Below are 17333 nucleotides of genomic sequence, written 5' to 3'. Positions count from 1 at the left end.
AATAAATAATAAATAATAAATAATAATAATATTTTTATATACATGATACTAGTAAAAGATAAACATTAGGACAGGGGATGGAAGGCACTCCTGTGCACTTATGCATGCCCCTTACTGGTCACACCAACCATGTCCACGCTCACCCCCAGCCCTCTGAGATCAAACAAAACTCTGATGTAGCTTTCAATGAAATCGAGTTTGACACCCCTGCTTTAAAGGTAAAGGGATCTCTGCATATTTTACTCCACTAGAGTTTACCGATTACAGTGTGTGTTTGTGAGTGTGTGTGCTCTCATCTCTGTTTCAAGGCCATTGAGTTAGCACTGTCCAAAAACATTTCAGTGGTCATGTTGCCAGCATGATGACGTCATGGAGCACTGTTACTTTTCCACCAAAGTGGTACCAATTTAGGACAGGACGGTGGCTCAGTGGTTAAGATGCTGGGCTTGTTGGCTGGAAAGCCAGCAGTTTCAAGTTTGAGAGCTGAGTTCCATGCAGTGGGGTGAGCTCCCATCCCCATCCCCAGCTCCTGCCAACCTTGCCGAAGATCTGAGCAAAAAGGCCCTCTGAAATACCACTTGGTTAGGAGGCACCTGGATTTCAGGAGAAACCTCATTCTGTGGCATAACTTTCTAGATTATTTGAACTCTTTAAAAAAACACAGCGATAATCCATATACTTATTGCAGATAAGGCCAGCTCCAAAAGAAAAATAAGCCCGTGCCCATGCAAATTGTTGCAAATATTGTGAAACAATCCTCTGGTAAAGTAGGAAGGCGGTAAGTGAAATTCTTTAAAGCTTCAGCGATAACTTTCTTTCTCACTGCACCTACCAACTGTGAGTGTATTTCTCAAGTAAAACAGAAAAAGGCTTTCTTATTTCATTTCTGAAAGACAAAAGAAGTGCTGACCAGAGAAACCTTGGATTGTTTATATTGGGATGACAGATCTTATTGGATGCCCAGAATTCCTTTTGAGGAATGACAAGAAGCAATGGGTGGAAACTAATCAAGGATAGAACCAACTTAGAACTAAGGAGAAAATTCCTGATAGTTAGAACAATTAATCAATGGAACAGCTTACTCCAGGAGTTGTGAATGCTCCAACAATGGAAGTTTTTAAGACGATGTTGGATAACCATTTGTCTGAAGTGGTGTAGAGTTTCCTGTCTAAGCAGGTTGTTGGACTAAAAGACCTCCAAGGTCCCTTCCAACTCTGGTATTCTAAATTTGGTTTGTGTGTGATAGATAGGTTGAGTAAATGTCAAGAGGAACTGAGAGGTGTAATGCAATTTTTTTTAAAATATTGGATGCTCCACAGAACATTTGTTGCTCAACAGGATGTAGTCTACTTACGTGTGTTAATATTAGGTGCCAAAACTTACCCAATGTCAACCGTTATTGTTTTCTTTGAAAATTATATGGGACTGAACGATGACATCAGGAAAAAAAAAAAGGATGTTCTACCTATTCAAATGATGTGTAATTATCCTGTGCCTCAGTCTCCCTGAAAATTGATGGCATCCAAATGTTAGTCATTTTGATGGAAGAATTCTGGGAGTTCAAGGGCATACTTTTGGAGGAGTGCACTCTTGGGGATGGGTAAAGTTGATGTGTGTTTGGCATCTGATGGCCCAGCTCCAATATGCATGATATTTAAAATGGGTGGTGACTTCACTGGAGCTGCTAGGACTGGAAATTCTTCCCCTTTCTCCTTCCTCTTCCATGGGCTTTTAACAAAATATTAAAATACATGGGTGAAGCCTAATGGAGATTTAGGGTGGAGGCTCTCTTTACAAAAAATATTAAAGAACATGTAATCAATATTGGCAGCTTGTCATTGAGTTTTGATACTATACTTCTGGAGGGTTCTGATGGTTCTTGGAAAAAAAGGGGGTTTGGGTTATAGATTATCCATCTTTCATCCAGCCTAAATTCTCAACTATTTTCTGTCTTTCGCTTACTAATGTGTCATAGTCACAGCTGTCCCCTGAATTCTTCCTCATTTGTCAATGTATTATTTGGTTTAAGAGATCTGACAAGTTAATAATAAAAGAACTGCCAAGTTAATATTCCATTATATTAAACACTAACCCAGAAGTAACTGAACATATGCTTCTGCTAAATAAATTCCATATGATCTAATCTGCTTACAAATGTGTGATTGCAGTTCAGAATTTCAGAACATAGTCAGTGCAAGAAATGCAGATAATTTCTGAGAAAGTTTTTTTTAGCCAATGATGACTATATGCTGTTTTTAAAATTTATTTCCCCAGTTTTAAAAGCCAATCAGCAAAATAACACTCCCTCCTCTTCCAACATAACTATAGTCGAGCTTCGTGCTATCAGAAACGTTTTTATTTTTCATAAGGAGTGACAAAATGGAACCTGTCTGAGACAATTTCCATTTCCATAGGGAAATATTCAACTTGATCAGCAACTTGGCTGGCATCTCTATAACTCCAAGGGAACATTTTTTTTTCAACTAGAAGAAGCACTTTTTGACAATTACATTAGATAAAACAATACAGTATATACAATTTTGATAAGTAAATACATAAATACAGCCATTTGTATATAATAGTACATTTACACTTCAGGTAATGACATGTTTCCTTAGTTCATTAGACATTTTGTTGTAAATCAGCGTTCTGTACATAGATCTGTTTTAATCCCAATAAAGGATCAATTTATTGATTGAATCTCAATGACTCTGGAATCTTCTAAAGTCACCCACTAGGAATTTCTATAATAAAATAGCTCTTCAGAAGATAAGGCTTCTGAAAATTACTGGCAATGTCTGCTTTGTCCACTTACATTTCAAAAATAAAAATCAAATGTGATTCTTATTTAGATTGGGATTACTTGTGATGGAAAGTGTTTTGTTCAAATAAATTTTCTCTTAGGAAGAAACCATATGGTTTTTTAAAAAAATAATGTAAAGGAATTTAAAATAGATGTAAAAACAAAAATTAGCTTTTGGTTTTGAACAATCTTTGACCAAATGCTGCCAAGACTAGTGGGGCAGGGATACCGTAGGTGCTTCAGATATTATTGTACTAGGTTTCCCAGCATCCCTTGCTCATCCTCTCTGACGCTGCTAGGAGTTGAAAATTGCAAATCTGGAGTACAACAGGTCCCTCCCTCCAGAACTAAAGAAGCTTGTATATAGTTATAAAGTCCCAGTGGTTCCCTTTGCTGATTCCATCTTTTTTTTTCTTGTTTGCTGAAAAGAATTGAGAAACAGATTTTGTTTTTTTTAAAAAAAACACTTTTAAACATCATGTACATTAAAAAAAAACCAGGGCTCTCATGCTTAAAGGTCTGGAACACTGATAGAAATTTCGATGCAGCTCCATGCATAACCAAATGTTACATTGCAAGCTGGCTCTACTCTCTCACACACACATACGTATGCAGTGGGATAGAGAAGAAGCTGACTTAAAATATATACAGCATTTTAAAAATGATGAATATTTACAAATCTGTCAAAGAACAGGAAAAAAAAACAGGAAGAGGCAACCCTAAGCGTCAATGAACCTCTGGAGAAGGTGTAAATATTTCTGGGCTTTGCTCGATGTTTGTTGCTAAAGGAGGTGTTTTCAATAGGCGGTGTTGCTTACATAGGCAGTGCTGCCATTATTAGAGCCCATGGCTTGCAGATGTTACTCTTAAAATTACTTAAGAGTGATTGCATCTCACAATGCTGCAGACTGTGACTCAACGCTGGGCTGAACTCACCTCTCTGAGCGTGCAGCTACCTCTTGTGCTAAGGAAAGGCAACAGACCACTATATATGTGACAATCTATGGTTTAGGAAAGAAACCTACATGGGAAAGGGTCTATCAGGGATCAGGCTTTGGGCCAGGATTCCAGGGTCTCCAAGGGATGCTTTCCATTATCGCCTTTCTGCTTACCCTTTTTATGCATTTAATACCCTGTGGTTACCAACCCTGCTGAATCCTTGCTGGTCTTCTGATTGCCCTAATACTGTTTTTTTTTGTTGGTTTGTTTGCTTTTAAATGAATAGTGTGGGCCTATCCCCCTTGCATTTTGCTGGGCCCATTTTGGCCAAATCAGGATTTGTCGGTTGTAGATATGAGCAAAGTACAGGAAGGAGATGAAATTTGCCTCTTTTTCAGGGGGTGAATTTTCAGCCCAACCTCTCACTTCTGCACATCTCTCCTGTCGTGTCATGCTATCAGTGTTGGCCAAGAACTTTCTGTAAGATGTGAAGTTAACACATAATCCATCTTGATCTCACACACGATGAAGTGAATTGATAATAGGACTATTGAGACAGTGCGGTACAGTGGTAGAAAAGTGTTATGTGGAAATACAGTGGACTTGAGTAAAGTAGCATCAGACTTTCTCAGCCTTATGTTTCCCAAATTTGTAAAAGCAATTTCTTTATAACCAACAAGGACGGCCAAAGAAGACTGATCATTCCTCCCCCCAATCAAATGCCAACATATCTGTCAAGTCTGTGCAGATGTTGGTGATAAATTAACAGCTTGCCACACTATCTATAGAAGGCCTGATGTTTATGGGAACTTGGGAGGGGTGATTTTCATGAGGGAACCAATGCAGCCACAAAGCATTCTTTCGAGTGGTTCAAGGCCATCCTATGCCCACCCACCTGGGTGGAAGCGGAAGGAGGACTGGCCATGCTGGCACAATCTGAGCGGACAATGTGACAAGTTTGTGGGTAGGGGACAAGGGATGTGAACTTTCAACTGGGTGGGAAACTCAGATTCAGTTTTCCCACGGTAGGTGCCAGGATGGTTCCAGCAATAAATTGGAACTTTGAAGAGCACTTTGCCTTGGACTCTGATTGAGCTTGGATGCTGCCTGGAACCTTGACAGTATCACTGCTACTTTCTCCCTTCATATTGGAAAAGGAAGATCTACAAGAGGAAAATGTTCAGCAAACCATCTGGACAACTCAAGATTTGACACGACAGAAAAAGTTAATAGTGTCTTAAAATCTCAGCTTACATTGTTAACATTCTTTTATTTAAGCAGTGGTGCACATGAAATGTTGGGTCCCTTTCAAATGTGGGTTTAATAAAGGACAATTAAAAAAGCCAGGAGACCCTGGACAAGAAGAACAAGTGAGATAATACTTTAAACATTTTAATATATGTTAATACATGCTCAGTGCAAATTAAAGCTTCCTTGTGGCTTGAATTCTGCTCTTCTGTTTCTAGGCCTTTTGACCTATAAGTGCAATTGATCCTTCTTTATAACTAAAGCAGGCCACAGGGTGACATGATAGCTGTGTTTCAATATCTCAGGGGTGCTACAAAGAAGAGGGAGTCAAGCTATTCTCCAAAGCACCTGAGGGCAGGACAGGAAGCAATGGGTGGAAACTAATCAAGAAGAGAAGCAACTTAGAACTAAGGAGAAATTTCCTGACAGTACAATTAATCAGTGGAACAACTTGCCTCCAGAAGTTGTAAATGCTCTAATACTGGAAGTTTTTAAGAAGAGCTTGGACAACCATTTGTCTGAAATGATATAGGGTTTCCTGAGCAGTGGGACAGAAGGTTTCCTGAGCAGGGGACTTCCTGAATGGGGACTTGGATTAGAAGACTTCCAAAGCCCTTTCCAAATCTGTTATTCTGAAGGACTTTGGGGGCCTTGAGATCTTGGTTTTGGCTTTATTATATACCTTTATATACATTTACCTTTATATATACCTTTATATATATTATATAGCCCCTCTCTGGTACAGAGCTGGAAGGGATCAGGTCTGATAGGTCAACTGCTAATTCTCTGCCTTACAAGGCAGAGTCCATCAGATCAAATCCCAATAAGGAAGGGTGTGGCTAGCTGATGAGGCCAGAGTCGGTGATGAGATTTGAACCGCTGACCTTCAGATTTATAGTCAGCTTCAGTGGCCTGCAGTACAGCACTCTACCTGCTGCGCCACCCCGGCTGCATGGGACTTGATTTACTTCCTTTACTTAAAATACTTAGCAGTGACTCCCTTTTCAAGGACTATATGAAAACTATGTTAAGCAGTGCCTAATGATAGTTTCTGAAATAAATTAATTATCTAACAATATGGATTAACAATTTTACTGAGTGACAGCCTTGTTCTATTGATAAAATAAAAGGGATTAAGCAATTGCCTTTCCCCTTAAAGAGAAGTTTCTATCAAGCAACATCCATCTCCTTTGGCTGGACGAATGATGTAGTTGCTGCACGCATAGTAATTAAATAATATATGGTCTATGCAGGGTGCTTCATACAAAGAAGTTTCATTTCACTTCTTTGATCATTGCAATCACTGAACACAATAAGGAGATATTCATGATTCAGGGTGGACAATGTTTTTGAGTTAGTGCAGGGGTAGGCAAAGTTGGCTCTTCTATGACATGGGGACTTCAACTCCCAGAATTCCTGAGCTAGCTAACAAAGTATTCAGTGAGAATATTTCATTCATTCAGATCTAGGATGTGTTATTTGAGTATTCCCTTTATTTTTTTTTGAGCAGTATATTTTGGAAAATTTCCAGTGATAGAATACCTGCAACCCTAGGAGACAAGTTATTCCAATTAGTTATTTCTCTCACTGTCAGAAGATTTCTCTTTACTTCTAGGTTAGGTACTCTGTAACAAGCTTCTACCACCTGTTACTTCTCGCTCTTTCGGAGTATAAGTCAATCACCAAACTGCCGTTGGGTTCCATAAACATGGTTGATTCTTAACTTTTAAAATACTATGCATTGCCACTGTCCACAATGTCAAATGGAATTTTGCATTTTAAATGAATAAAATATCGATGCATCTGTCAAATTGTGATGGGTGTCGATTTCAAATGTTACTATTGATGGCGCCATTTTGCAAGGGCACAAATGAAAAATAAATGAATTCCTATTTAACTCGTGGCCTTTTTAGCTCCCCACTCTTCCTTACAACATACAGATCTAGAATTCCAGTGGGAATTTTATAATTAAAAATACACTTGAGCTCCTTAAAAAGGAAAGTGTTATAAGAAACCACCCCAAATATATATTTTTTAAAGAGGTAACTGGAGTTTCTGGTTCAATAAGAAAAACTAGAAAGTCCAGTTGCCTCTTGAAAAAAGCACCTTTGGGACAACCATGACTGGGTGACTGCGAAATTGCCACAGATATTGCAACAAACTATTTGTGTTTTTAACAGCATTCCATTCAGAATTTGGCTGTGAACTTTTTTATCTTCCAATCCACAATTACACATATTGTTTATTAGCGTTTGGTTACATCACAGTAATGTTAATTCTTTCCTTAGTTAGGCAGCATTTCTACTGATTTTTAACACCATTCCTGCAAATAAAGCGGCACTGTTGATTTTCAATTAGTAAACAACATTAAAAGCAAGTACTTCAATTGTTAAAAGGGAAGTAATGACAGCATTTAGCAATTTCCTTCTTTAAACACATGTGAGTTTTCAAACATATCTTCATCATTAAATAGACATTATTACCAATACCTTTTGCCACTTAGTTTATAGATGGCAAGGAATAGATCTTGCATTTGGCAAGCTCATTACAATGAAGAAAATTATATATTACTACATTCTGGAGAGCAATCTAATCTACTCCACGGCAAAGGGTATTGTGATCTCCGTGCGAGAGAGATACATGTTTGTACCAATGTATTTTTTAATTCTCTCTTCCACAGGATGGAGTAGTGGTAAAGGATATAGGGCAGTGATGGCGAACCTATGGCATGGATGCCACAGGTGGCATCTGGAGCCATATCTGCTGGCATGAGAGCCGTTGCTCTAGCTCAGCTCCAACGTGCATGTGCGTTTTGGGCTTCCAGAGAGCCTCCAGGGGAATGGGGGAGGGCATTTTTACCCTTCTCCGGCTCCAGGGAAGCCTTTGGAGCCTGGGAAGGGTGAAACACAAGCCTACTGGGCCCACTATAAGTTGGGAAACAAGACGTTTCCAGCCTCCAGAGGGCCTTCGGAAAACTGTTTTCGCTTTCCCCAAGCATTGAATTATGGGTGTGGGCGCTCACGAATGCATGATAGCATGTGCATAAGCTCTTTTGGCACCTATGGAAAAAGATTCACCATCACTGATATAGGGTCTATTGTTCCCTTGCTGCACTCCATGGACCAACTCCTTTCAAACTCCTTTTAAAAACTTTCTAAGATTTCTAAGAGTTTTAATGCCAGATGTTGGATGTTATTTACAATGAGGGTAGGAAGAATCCAACCTCAGGTTTCCTATTCTGAAGTCAATCTCTCTCCAATCTTACTGGGGAAAATTAGACATCTCCTTTGGTCTCTGACACTGTTCCAGCAGTTGTTGGTTTGTCCATGCTATTTATAGTTAATCAAAGAAGGTCCAGTTGATTTTAATAGGGCCTACTTTTGCTAAGTGAAAATAGGGTTTTTAAATGTGGAGATAAGGATCTAAAAGGCCTGTGTACAAACAATGAAATGTTTATATATATAAAATAGTAAAACAAATTACTTTTAGCTATGGTCTATTTATTACTTCAGCTGCTACTCATATCTCCAATTAGGGGGAAATGACTGGATCATTGGAAAGGGTGATGCAGGGACAGAAATCTACACAAAATGCATTCTGAATCCTGTCATAGCAAAAACGTTATACTGGCAACTAGACTTTGAGGATAAAGTGGCATCTAATTTGGAATAGAAGGCTATCATGGTACCATTTCAGGTTTCATTTTTTCAAATTAATTTAATTGAGGATGAATTTTCCACATAACCAATGACCCACCATTGCCTTAGAGAAGGGTTCCTTTCTGAATTTCTAATGGGAATGAAGTTTTATGATATGCTTGTTACACTCTTCTTCTTATGCATACACTTGATAGACTAGACTAGACAAATACCTCTTTTGTTTGTTTGGACTGATGTGAGAAACACCATTATGTTAGGACCTGTAGTTTGTAAACCAGAAGTTATAGCTGAGGAGAGCAGCCAAACCCAAAATATTATTAAGATTTTTCCTCCTAGAAGTGAACACCCCATTGTCTGTTTGCTCTCTATCCGTATAACAAGAACCAAAGTATTTACATCTCCGAAAGTCTTAACATCTGAGATGCTTCTTGCTGGACATATCATTCCAAATCCTGTGCATTTCCTCAGGGGAGATCTGATGTACCGTAATAACACGCCGGTATCTGCACAGGCTGTAGGCCATCTTCCAATGATTGAAGCCACTGTTTTGGAAAGGATGGATGCCAAGCTTCCTCAGACAGAGTCCCACATACACGTCCTCGAGATGAAGGAGTCTCGTATGGAGGGAAGTTTTGTAAATCATCTCTGCTACATCGGCAGAAAATATATAGCCGGTGCCTGAACAAAATGGCGGATAGTTGCTGTCAGGATACAAGTCTCTAGGCATGTACCATTTGCTCCGGACATCCCTGATGGGTCCTCCATTGATGACGTAGCCAGTAAAGTACCTCCGTCTTGGTTTGGTGTTCGGTTTGAGCAACTTGTAAATAAGGTTGTCCATGTTTACAAAAATGTCGCTGTCCGTTTTCATGATATACTTGGCTTTTGAACAAAACGTGGCTACCCACTTCATCCCCATTAATGTTTTCAGCGTCAGGTTATGATACGAGTCAATGAAATCTTCCACAATGATGTCGTGAAAGATTTGGCTTTCTTGCTCAACCATCTGGTTTAACACAGAGTCTGTGTTTTTCCCCAGAAGAAAAAGAGTGTAAATCTTAATGCCTTTGAAATTGTTCTCATCTCCCCATGTCTCCCGGATGGCTTGTCGCGCATCAAACTCTTTGTGTGTTGTGCTGATTAGAATAACCAGAAAGGGAGTGTTCTTCTCACACTTCTCTGGCTCATTTATGAGAAAATCAAATGAATGCGGGTTTATTGGTCGAGTCCTTATGTTCCCAAAGGAAACGTTTTTTCGAGCCATTGAGATGCTGTCATAGGTTTTGTGAACAGTGTAAGATGAGGTGTAGGAGGAAGTGGGACGTGTTATGCTTAAGTACCACAAAGCACTTGCCCAACATACAACTGTCAAGACATATAAACACGAGACTTTTGAAGGCATTGTTCCTGAAGCTCTTCTAATCAACAGAATGAACCAATTGTCTTCTTGCCACTTGCTTCACTTGGTCTGACAGAGGCAGCATGTTATTTTTCAGATCTTGAAATTCTGACACAATAACAGCATGGCACTTGCTCATAGAAATCCATGAATTTTTTTTAAGAGGGATGTGTTTTCTTGCCCAGTCTAATGATAGCTTCCATGTCTTGGGGTGAGGTGTTATTTCTGAAAAACATAAATGAAAAAAAGGCTTATCGATGGTGCTGTTTTATTATGATATTTGAAGAGCCTACCTGCAAAGCTGATGCAAAATGTTAAATTATAACCATCCCATTTTGAGCAGAACATAGTTAATATGAATTTAAAAAACACAGTTTGCTTAACCACTTTAAAAAATACAGTATTGGTCTCCAATACTTGTCCAAATCATGGTAAACAGATCTAAATCATTCCTCCTTCAGCAAACCATAAAATACCCATCCTGAAATTGATATTCAAGTTGGTTTGTTTTGGGGCAAAGTCCTTGCATGTCACATGAACAACAATTCCTCATAAAAAGATTGAGAGAGTCATTGGACAGATATTTAAGAGCAGTCTTATATCCATCAACCTGACAGTAACTATAGTTGAGTTACATGGTCTTATATCCATTAATTTGACAGTAACTATAGTTGAGCTACATGGTCTGGGAATAAGGTTGCACTGTTAATTATTTAAGGTACTTCTCTGTTGTAATTTCTCAGACAACTCTAAGAAGCTTAGAGGGAAACATATACGTACAGTACTATATGCTATAAAAGTCAAGAAAACAATTTAATACAAAGAATTTGTATTTATATAAATATCAATTATATTTATAGATGCTTTTATTTGCATGTATACTGAGTCTATAATAAAGTACTTAATGTCACTCTATGAAAAATAATATGTTAAGATCTGATTATCTTAAGTTTAAAAAGAGAAATGTTTGGCCAGACCTTGCAATTCTGGATAAATAAAAAAGCATATAGAGTGGTACCTCATCTTACGAACGCCTCTTCTAACGAACTTTTCAAGATACGAACCCGGTGTTTAAGATTTTTTTGCCTCTTCTTCCGAACTATTTTCACCTTACGAACCCAAGCAGCTGCTGCTGGGATGAAGGGGTTTCTTTTTTTCCCCTTTTTTGAAGAAAGAAAAGGGAGGGGCTGCTTGGAGTAGGAAAGATTTTGCAGAGAACAACATGCTTGTTAAGGCACTGAAAGGGTGTCTTTTTAAGAAAGAAAAGGGAGAGGCAGCTTGGGGGAGGAAAGATTTTGCAGAGAACAACGTGCTTGCAAAGGCACTGAAAAGGTGTCTTTTTAAGAAAGAAAAGGGAGGGGCAGCTTGGGGGAGGAAAGATTTTGCAGAGAACAATGTGGTTGCAAAGGCACTGAAAGGGTGTCTTTTTAAGAAAGAAAAGGGAGGGGCAGCTTGGAGGAAAGATTTTGCAGAGAACAACGTGCTTGCAAAGGCACTGAAACGGTGTCTTTTGAAGAAACAAAAGGGAGGGGTGCCCCCCTTGCCTTTCTTCCTTCCCACTCACCCTTTAGCCTAGCCTTGCTTCTTCCACCCGCCCCCTTTAGCTGCTCCTCCCTGCCCTCTGTTCGCCTCCCTTCTAAAGTTTGGGATTTTCCTGAAGGATTTGCACGCATTATTTGCTTTTACATTGATTCCTATGGGAAACATTGTTTCATCTTACGAACTTTTCACCTTACGAACCTCCTCCTGGAACCAATTAAGTTCGTATGATGAGGTACCACTGTATTAACAAATTCTAATAATAAAACAATACTTTTGCCTATTACAATGAAGGAAGTGAATGACTTCGGATCAGTTGCTCTGTCCTATCAAGAAGCTAAAGAAGAAAAATCAGGAAAGTCCAGTTGTCTGTTTAAAAAGCATCTTTGTGACAACCATGTCCTAGGGCAGTGATGGGGAATCTATGGCACGGGTGCCACAGGTGGTACGCGGAGCCATATCTGCTGGCACATGAGCCATTGCCATAGCTCAGCTCATGTGTGCAGGTCAGCTGATTTTTGGCTCACGCAGAGGCTCTGGGAGGGCATTTTTGGCTTCCAGAGAGCCTCTGGGGGGATGAGGGAGGGCATTTTTACCCTCTCCCGGCTCCAGAGAAGCCTTTGGAGCCTGGGGAGGGCGAAACATGAGCCTACTGGGCCCATCAGAAGTTGGGAAACAGGCTGTTCCTGGCCTCCAGAGGGCCTCCGGAGGGTGGGGGAAGCTGTTTACATCCTCCCCAGGCATTGAATTATGGGTGTAGGCAGGGGTGTTGTGCCTGGATGGGGGGAGGGCGCAGTGGGGTAGCGAAAATGGAGCTCCACCCCAGAGCACCCAATTTGCACTGAAAGATGTTGAAAGTAAATGCAGGGCATCCTGCATAAGCCATGCCCACTGTGTGGTAGTAAAAATTTTGATAGCCCTTCACTGGGTGTGGGCACTTGCGCATGCGTGATAGTACACACCCACAGTCTTTTGTCACCCGAGGGAAAAAAGGTTCGCCATCACTGTCTTAGGGGGACTGAGAATCCTGATAGACTTTTAGCTATTGATTTTAAGTTACAATGCTTTAACTTTTCAGCTGCTGTTGAATTACAACTCTTGGTAGCTTTTGGTTTTAGTTACCAACTAGCCAGCAGGGCCAGCCTTAGGAACTTTAGCACTAAATCAATAACCATTTCTGGAAAAATACAGGATTTCCAGTCCTGCTTTAATTGGATTGAGAAAAATATACACAGGCACACATGCTGTGATGACGTAACTGCTGTTTTAAATGCTGTTATTGAGAATTAGGGTTGTTGACATAAATCTGTGAAATTGAGAATTAGACATAATTCTGTGAAATTGCTTAGACTCCACCACCATTATCACAATTACATTAAGGAATTTGTATACAATCCTTTAGTATAAGTTTAAAAGATGTAAAAATCTAAGGGATAATTAAACTAGCTTATACAGTTTTTCTTTTTTGACTAATTCAGGAAGCAAAATGTAATAAAAATATACCTGCCACATACAAATTAGGAACAGCAACTGTGAGGAAAAGAATGTCATCTTGAAATCAAAATTGGCTTTGAAGTCTTTAATAATATGAGATATACAGACAGTACCACTTTGTTAGCTACTGTGGAGAAGATGTAGTTGTTATAAAACTAAAAAATGGCTTACGACAAAACAGGGTGTTAAATATTAAATAGACAAAAGTAGTGCCAAACTGCACATAAACAATTGACAGAAGAAAATTGTTTTTATCAACACTAAAGATAAATAATATATTGGAGATGTGTAAGAAGAGATTACCCGTGGAAAAAGCTATGACAAATGCCAACAGATATCAGAATGGCTTTTTTCAGTAGTAAAAAATGAATGTGAAAACTGGATTCTATTAAAGAGTGAGAAAGAGAAACAGGTATGATTGAATTATGAATTTGGAAACAGTTACTATGAGGATCATGGACTGGAAGAAGAGACCATCAACCAATCCTGAACAAAGCAAAGATTGGTTGCTCACTTGGGGCAACAATCATCCCGTATAAATTCACATTCTTTGGGCCCACATATGCTGAATACTGTTGTGGTTAGCTCTGGCCCAGCTCCTGCCCCAAGGAGGAGCAGGTGGATGTGGGGGAGACATCCACATGCTGCAGGCCTGTTTTGCTCCCAGTGGAATCTGCCAATGAAGTCTCCTCTGGCCAAGGAGGCCTGAGTGACAGGGAGGAGGAGAGTTTGGCAGACAGCCCAGGAGGAGATCAATCATCTGTATCATCTCTGGATTCTGAACAAGAATCAATGACACATCCTCACATGCGTAGAGTGATGCATAGGAAGCAACAACTAAAGGATTATTATAAGAGAAAATGAGGCCACTTGTGGTTGGGTGGGGCGGCTGTAATTAGTGCTGCTGCTATAAATAGCAGCATTTGGGTTTGGCCATTGTGGAGAATTATCTGATCATTGTGTTTCATGAATGTCTCGCTGACTCCGGCCTTTGTTGACTTTTCACCACTTTGAAACCAAAGCAGAACAAAGTGTGTTTCACTTCATGGAAAAAGAAGGGCTGTGACTTTCTTCACAGCTGCAAGCTAAGTACTTACGAACTGATAAGGGACTTGTACAAAGTACCAGGTTGTTTTGGGACGAGTGCTCTTTGCAATACAAAAAGAGTGCTTAGTTTATTTTGAATTTTGTGATAAAGAACATTGTTTTGAATTTTCAAACGTGTGTGTGTCTGAAATTTGTACCTTTGAATTTTTGGGAGGCTCCTACCAGAGAGTCCGGCAGAACAAATACAGAGTCTAAAAGTATTATGACCGACAAGGTTGAAGGAAGCAAAAGAGGAGAAAATGAGAGGGATAGGGTTAAGATTACCGGAATAGCCTTGAAACAGCAGTGAGTTTTTACTAAAAATAGATCAAAGGGGCAAGAATATGCCAAACATCATGAGTGAGAAGTCAATCTGAGTGGGTGGAGCCTAACTGACTTCCAAGCTCAATCGCAGAGAACTAAGCTTCAATGCAAAACTAGTATGGTCCTCTGAATATAGATGAATGCCAGGATCCAGCATCACTCGGCATTAGCCATGCTGGCAAGGCAGTTGGGAGGTGTAATTAGGAACATCTGAATAATGCCTGCCTGCTTCCTGCTCATCTTAATGGCTTTGCCTAGATATTGATAAAATTGAACGAGTTCAAAGACGGGCTACAAAAATGGTCTAAGGTCTTAAGCATAAAACTTATCAGGAAAGACTTAATGAACTCAATCTGTAGAGTCTGGAGGACAGAAGGGAAATGGGGGGGGGCGTGATAGAAACATTTAAATACTGTATGTTAAAGGGTTAAATAAAGTTCAGGAGGGAAGTGTTTTTAATAGGAAAGTGAACACAAGAACAAGGGGGCACAAGCTGAGGTTAGTTGGGGGAAAGATCAGAAGCAATATGAGAAAATATTATTTTACTAAAAGAGTAGTAGATCCTTGGAACAAACTTCCAGCAGCCGTGGTTGGTAAATCCACAGTAACTGAATGTAAACATGCCTAGAGAGGGGTGGCATACAAATCTAATAAATAATATAAATAATACATAATAAACATATATCCATCCTAAGATAAAATACAGGAAATAGTATAAGGGCAGACTAGATGGACCATGATGTCTTTTTCTGCCATCAATCTTTTATGTTTCTATATTTCTATCTGCAGCAGAAAACATACTGTATTTATTTATTTATTTGTTTGTTTGCTTGTTTATTTATTTGTTTATTTGTTTATTTATTTAATTTTTATGCCGCCCTCCTCCTTGGACTCATGGTGGCTTTACAATATGTTAGCAATAGCACTTTTTAACAGAGCCAGCCTATTGCCCCCACAATCCGGGTCCTCATTTTACCCACCTCGGAAGGATGGAAGGCTGAGTCAACCTTGAGCCGGTGATGAGATTTGAACCGCTGACCTTCAGATCTACAGTCAGCTTCAGTGGCCTTCAGTACAGCACTCTACCTGCTGCACCACCCCGGCTCATAGCCCTTTAATGAAACTATCTTTTAGCATAAACCTCAAGCAGAAAAGGAGGTACAGCAAGAATAATAAAGAGAAGCACTTCTCATGTTCTGTGCTCAGTGGTGGGTTTCAATTTTTTTTACTACGGTTCTGTGGGCATAGCTTGGTGGATGTGGCTTGATGGGCATGGGAGGGGAAGGATACTGCAAAATCTCCATTTCCTCCTGATCAGCTGGGACTTGGGAGGCAGCGAATAGATGGGGGCAGAGCCAGTCAGAGGTGGTATTTACCTGTTCTCCCGACTACTCAAAATTTGCGCTACTGGCTCTCCAGAACTACAGAGGTGGTCAGAACTTGCTGAAGTCCACCTCTCAATGTGCATGTACTGTCAGAGTTTTGAGTGGCAGCCTGTCTCAGGCTTTCCTGGAGATAGCCAGGAGAAGACCCCGAGATCTTCTGCATGCAAGATATGTACTTTGCCATTTCTTCACCTTTATTATACAAAATTGTAATATTTCATATGTGCTGTCCCAGAAGCATCAAGCTTTTCCTTTCCCCTTCTCCAAGCCTCCCTGAAGTATTTCCTTTCCATTTCTGAAGAACAGCTGGGTTGGCACAGTGGTTAGAGTGCAGCACTGCAGGCTACTTCAGCTAATTGCTAGCTGTAATCCAGCAGTTCAAATCTCACCACCAGCTCAAGGTTGTCTCATCCTTCTAAGGTGGGTAAAATGAGACCCAGATAGTTGGAGGCAATATGCTGATTCTGTAAAGAGCGGGCTGTAAAAGCACTATGAAGCAGTATATAAGTCTAAATGCTATTGCTTTTGCTGTTTCTAGAATTTTCCCAGATTTTAACAGATTTAAACTTAATATTAACTGCTCCAAACTTGACTGTAAAAAATATGACTTCAGTAACCGAGTTGTCGAAGCGTGGAACTCATTACCAGACTCCATAGTGTCATCCCCAAACCCCCAACACTTTACCCTTAGATTATCTTCGGTTGACCTATCCAGATTCCTAAGAGGTCATTAAGGGGCGAGTACAAGTGCACTAGAGTGCCTTCCATCCCCTGTCCTATTACTCTCCTATATCTCCTATACCTTTCTTCTATTCCTATATCTCTTCTTCTATTCTTTCATTGATATGTTCTATTGCTATACCTTCTTTTCTATTATTTCTTAGATATATTTTACTATGAGTATCTCCTCTATAACCTTCATCATGTATTTTACTATGTGTATATAGATATATACCCACTAAAACCCTCATTGTGTATTGGACAAAATAAATAAATAAATAAAAAATTCTGTGTGGTACGTTAGGCCAGCCACGCCAACTACGTCAATCCCAATTTGTCACAGCGCTACCTAAATTGCCTCCCAGAGGGCTTATGCAAATTACACATTTCACCTTCAGTTACCATAGCCACTGAGATTCGTTTTCATCGGTGAGCTCACCCAGCAAAGCCCTTCCCCTCTTTATCTCTGTTAAATATAATAAAAACTTGGAGCAGCGAACACAAAAGGGCCACTTCTGTTTTCTCTGAGCTCTTTTCTTTGCAGGCAAGATCTCTTTCAACACCCATTAACAAGCACTCGACTTCCCAATAACTCTGTTGACAATATTTGCCACTAGTCACTTCAATTATCTCACAGTAATAAGTCAGCCTTTCAGACATGGAGTTTCTCTCTACTGCAGGTCTAATCTCTTTGATGTTCCTAAAGATGAGAACGGATGTGGCAGGCTGCAGGGTGG

The 17333-nt window shown here is 39.8% G+C and overlaps 1 protein-coding gene across 1 annotated transcript; it reads right to left on the bottom strand.

The window, feature by feature from the left end:
• Nucleotides 1–8809: 8809 nt before the first annotated feature.
• B3GALT1 (beta-1,3-galactosyltransferase 1) lies at nucleotides 8810–10051 on the bottom strand. Its single transcript, XM_070737237.1, has one exon. It carries the CDS (start codon nucleotides 10049–10051, stop codon nucleotides 9059–9061), a length of 993 nt encoding a protein of 330 aa, XP_070593338.1. The 3' UTR covers nucleotides 8810–9058.
• Between the last annotated feature and the right edge of the window lie 7282 nt (nucleotides 10052–17333).

Source organism: Erythrolamprus reginae, chromosome 1, assembly GCF_031021105.1.
Source record: "Erythrolamprus reginae isolate rEryReg1 chromosome 1, rEryReg1.hap1, whole genome shotgun sequence".
NCBI lineage: Eukaryota > Metazoa > Chordata > Lepidosauria > Squamata > Dipsadidae > Erythrolamprus > Erythrolamprus reginae.
Note: the sequence above shows the minus strand (reverse complement) of the source record. Positions and strands in the feature narration are given on the sequence as shown.

Excerpts from the sequence above, each read along its gene's own strand:
- B3GALT1 (XM_070737237.1), bottom strand. The coding sequence starts at position 10,051 with ATGCCTTCAAAAGTCTCGTGTTTATATGTCTTGACAGTTGTATGTTGG.